The 3,769-nt window shown below is 41.5% G+C and overlaps 1 protein-coding gene across 1 annotated transcript in view; it reads left to right on the forward strand.

Moving 5' to 3' along the window:
- The window catches only part of LOC106533735 (dystrophin), a gene marked incomplete at both ends in the record, with an annotated part of 132,044 nt that overhangs the window by 62,843 nt on the left and 65,432 nt on the right, over positions 1-3,769 (forward strand). Inside the window, 3 exon segments of the mRNA XM_014030160.1 lie at positions 2,075-2,194; positions 2,988-3,137; positions 3,225-3,323. Coding sequence (XP_013885614.1) covers positions 2,075-2,194; positions 2,988-3,137; positions 3,225-3,323 — 369 coding nt within the window.

Consider the following 3,769-nt stretch of genomic DNA (forward strand, 5'->3'; position numbering starts at 1 on the left):
CGAACCTAAGACTTTCGGGTCCCAAGCCGGCTGCTCTACTACTACACCACAGCTGCCCCACACTACACCACAGCCGCCCCACGCTACACCACAGCCGCCCCAGCTTGACGACCTCCATCATCAATGTGTCCACCAGTGGGTCCTTTGGTTGCCGCCGCAACAGGCACCAATGACCTTCAGGCCACAGCTCCTAGAAGCTGCATCTGCAATAGAGGCCCTAAACATGGCCCATTTGGATTCCATGTGTCCGACCTCCCCGGGACATGTGGAAAACTCTTCTGGAGGTGAGAGTTGAAGACCGCACAGACAGGGGGCTCCACCAAAGGTTCCCAGTTCAGCCTCACCATGCATTTGGGTTTACCAGGTCTGTCCAACAGCTCCCCCGCCATCGGATCCAATTCATCACCAGATGGTGATCAGTTGACAGTTCTGCCCCTCTCTTCACCTGAGTGTCCAAAACATGGGGCCACTGGTCAGATGACACAATTACAAATTGATCAGCCTTCAGCCTAAGGGGCCTGGTACTAAGTACACTTATGGACCGCCCTATGCTTGAACATGGTTTTTCTTATTGGACAGCTCATGCTTAGCAAAGTCCAATAGCAGAACACCATTTGAGTTCAGGCTACAAACATTAAAAAATGTATTGGCTTCACTCTGATTACCAAATGGTGCCACTTGGAGGCCACATATTGCTTCTCAACTGCTCTTGGGGCTTTGATCTCCTCCACATTTTGTCTCTCTTCTTAGAGACTTCTTCAGTCTGAGGAATTTCAGGTAAACTCAGCCTTATAAGTTGCTGATGGTCCTCAATGAACAATAGGGATAATCAGGGCACCAACAATCGATCATTGAGCTGATGGTCCTCTTACGTGTGAACAAACAGTTTTGATTGTCATCATTAACCTGTTTGTTCACCATGTGGAGGCAGTGCTTATAAGGTTGAGTTCACCTGAAACTCCTCAGACTGAAGAAGTCTCTAAGAAGAAAGACAAAACGTTTCATTAAAGTGGAAACTGTTCAGAGGACATACTTAAAGGAGACCAATTATGGATCCTAGAAATGTTTATGGTATGTCTGTGGGCTATCCAGACCATGTTCATTCAATTTAATGCACAAAATAATTCTCAGATAATAAAATTTCCCATTTTCTAGTTCTGCCTGCTCTGACTTCTGTTCAGAAGAGCTGTTTATGTTAATGAGCTCTGTTGGTAACGCCCTCCAAAAATCTGTTGACATTAACTCCGCCCTCCAAAGCCAGTGTTTACCTTAGCATGCCCAATAATAGCAGAAGCTCTGTTGTACAACCATATGGGACCCAGTCAGACCCAGAGGCAGAGAGGGTCGCAGCTTCTTTCTTTTTTTTCCTCTCCCTCTTCTGCTCTGCGCTCACTCTGCATGCTGTTACCAGAGCAGGGAGCAGCAGTGGTCAAAATACCTCAGAAACTCAAACAGAGTCAATAGAGGTACATGAGAAAACGTGTTCATAATGAATGAAAATAAATAAATTAAATTGTATCCATGCCAGTCTCAAACCCTGGTGTCCCACTCTCTGGTCCAACACTCTACCCATTGCCCTATTGGAGGCTTGTTGTGAAATGAGCTGCGCATTACGCAACAACAACCGTGACGGCTTTTTATACTGAGGAGGTGGAGTTTCACCCGGGGGTTGCTAGGTATGGGGCTGAACGCAGGTTCTGGTGGGTTGTTGTACGACTTGTGACATCACAAAATGACGGAAGTCTAAAACTTGTCGTTAATATACATTAAAAATACATTTACTTACAGTAAATATGCCCCTGGGTGCATTTTTTTTGGTCCTAGGACTGTTTTTTTAAGAAGTACATACTCATAGTTGAGTAAAAAAAAAACTTTAAAAAGTGAATTTTGCATAATAGGTCCCCTTTAACCTTTCTTTGGTTTTTCTACGTGGATTAATTACTGAGATGACATTTTTTTCATTACATATATTTATTCCTTTATTTTTTTCACTTTAATTACTATAAGAGTTTGTTTCCCTTCCTGATCAGTAATATTACTGTATTATTTAATTTTCACTGTGTTTCTGTCTTAGGCCCGTGTGGATGAGCTTCCTGCTAAAAAGGCAGTTGTGGAGGATCTGAACTCCAAGCAGAAACACATTCCTGCTGACAAACAGAAAGACATCAGGCGCATCAACACTCGCTGGGCTCAGGTCAGCAAATATTACAGCAAAAAGCTCAACAAAATTTATGGGGCTTCACATAAATGCAATAAAATCTGAATCTGGTTCTGTGGTTCTGAATCCAATTTTAAAGGTAAAACAAGATGATAAACGAAATGATAAACTAACCCATCTGGGCAGTGTTAGGCTTGTTGATTCTCCTTTTTGCATCACGCAGTTCTCAACTACAGATTGAACATTTTTAAAGTATTCTTTTTGGTTAACATGATTACATAAAATAGTTGTAAAAATGCCCTTCTTGTCAAATGACAGAGTAAAAAAAGTAATCATGAAGTTTTGTACATATTTTACTTCATGAATTAACAAAGGACTCAAAGTAAGTCAGTTATGGATGGTCGATATTTCTGCATTAACTTCGGTATCTGCCGGTATTGGTCATTTTTTAGAATAGTATCGGTCCATTAAGTATAAATGGGCCAATATTAACCTCTGATATTGATTTCCTACTTTTTAGCTTTGTGTTTCTGTTTTGGTAGGGGAAATAATTGGTCAAGTGGTATCTGTTTGATCATGATAGTGATAGTGATGCTTCGCAGCCAGGAATAACTGAAATAGAGTCCTTTCAGCGGTCTGGTCATTTTTTATAGCATTGAAAAAGACACAGGTGTGTTTGTGTGTATATGTAGATAAAAAATTTGTGTGTTTGTGTAAAATCTGTAAATATTGGTTATTGGCCATAACACTAATAACAATATCGACTATTGAAATCAGCTGAATTTTCATATCGGTGCATCTCCAGTAACAGTGAGTCTTTATTTTTTAGGTGTCCAAGGCTCTGCCTGAGCGTCAGCAGGAAATTGAAGGTCTGTTAAAGGAGCTTGGGAAGCTTCAGGGCCAGCTGGAAGACCTGTCAGTGTGGGCGTCAAACACTAGAACTAAACTTGAGAACAGTCCTGAGGAGCCACCAGCCAAGGTGAGACACAGTTTTTGCCAGAACACAAAAACTGAACTAAATCTAAGTGAATTCTGTGCCCATAAAGACCTCTGCTTGCTGCCACAGCTCATTGATGAAGTCCACCTGAAGCAGCCTGAAGTGGAGTTTGTTTTGGAAAGAGCTAACCAGATGCTAAAGGACACGCCTCCTGGCCAATCAGATAAGGTCAGGTTATAGGATACGTTAAACAGAACAAATCAATCTGTAGTGTTTGTTTTCTGCACTTCTGTTTTTCCAGCAAATTTCTTCTGTTTCAACTGCTACATTATCCTYGTCCCTCCCAAGGCGAACCTCAACATGTTCTGACACTTCCAGTTCTGTCTTCATGTTTTTTGTCCATGTCTCTGTCTCCATCCATACAACACAGCTGGTCTCTCGACTTTCTTGTAAATCTTTCCTTTGACCTTTTCTGTCACTCTTTAGTCACAAATCACTAAATCAGACTGATCCAACCATCTGGATCCTCTTTTTCTGAAACTCCCTCACAAATATCGTTCACAGTTTAGTGCATCCTAATGAAATACTGGCTTGACGACATAACTTTTTGATCCTGTTATGGCAATATTTATTTAACAAAGACAGAAATACGTGGTCCAAGAATGAAGGTACTC

The sequence above is a fragment of the Austrofundulus limnaeus genome, unplaced genomic scaffold, assembly GCF_001266775.1.
Source record: "Austrofundulus limnaeus strain Quisiro unplaced genomic scaffold, Austrofundulus_limnaeus-1.0 Scaffold1010, whole genome shotgun sequence".
NCBI lineage: Eukaryota > Metazoa > Chordata > Actinopteri > Cyprinodontiformes > Rivulidae > Austrofundulus > Austrofundulus limnaeus.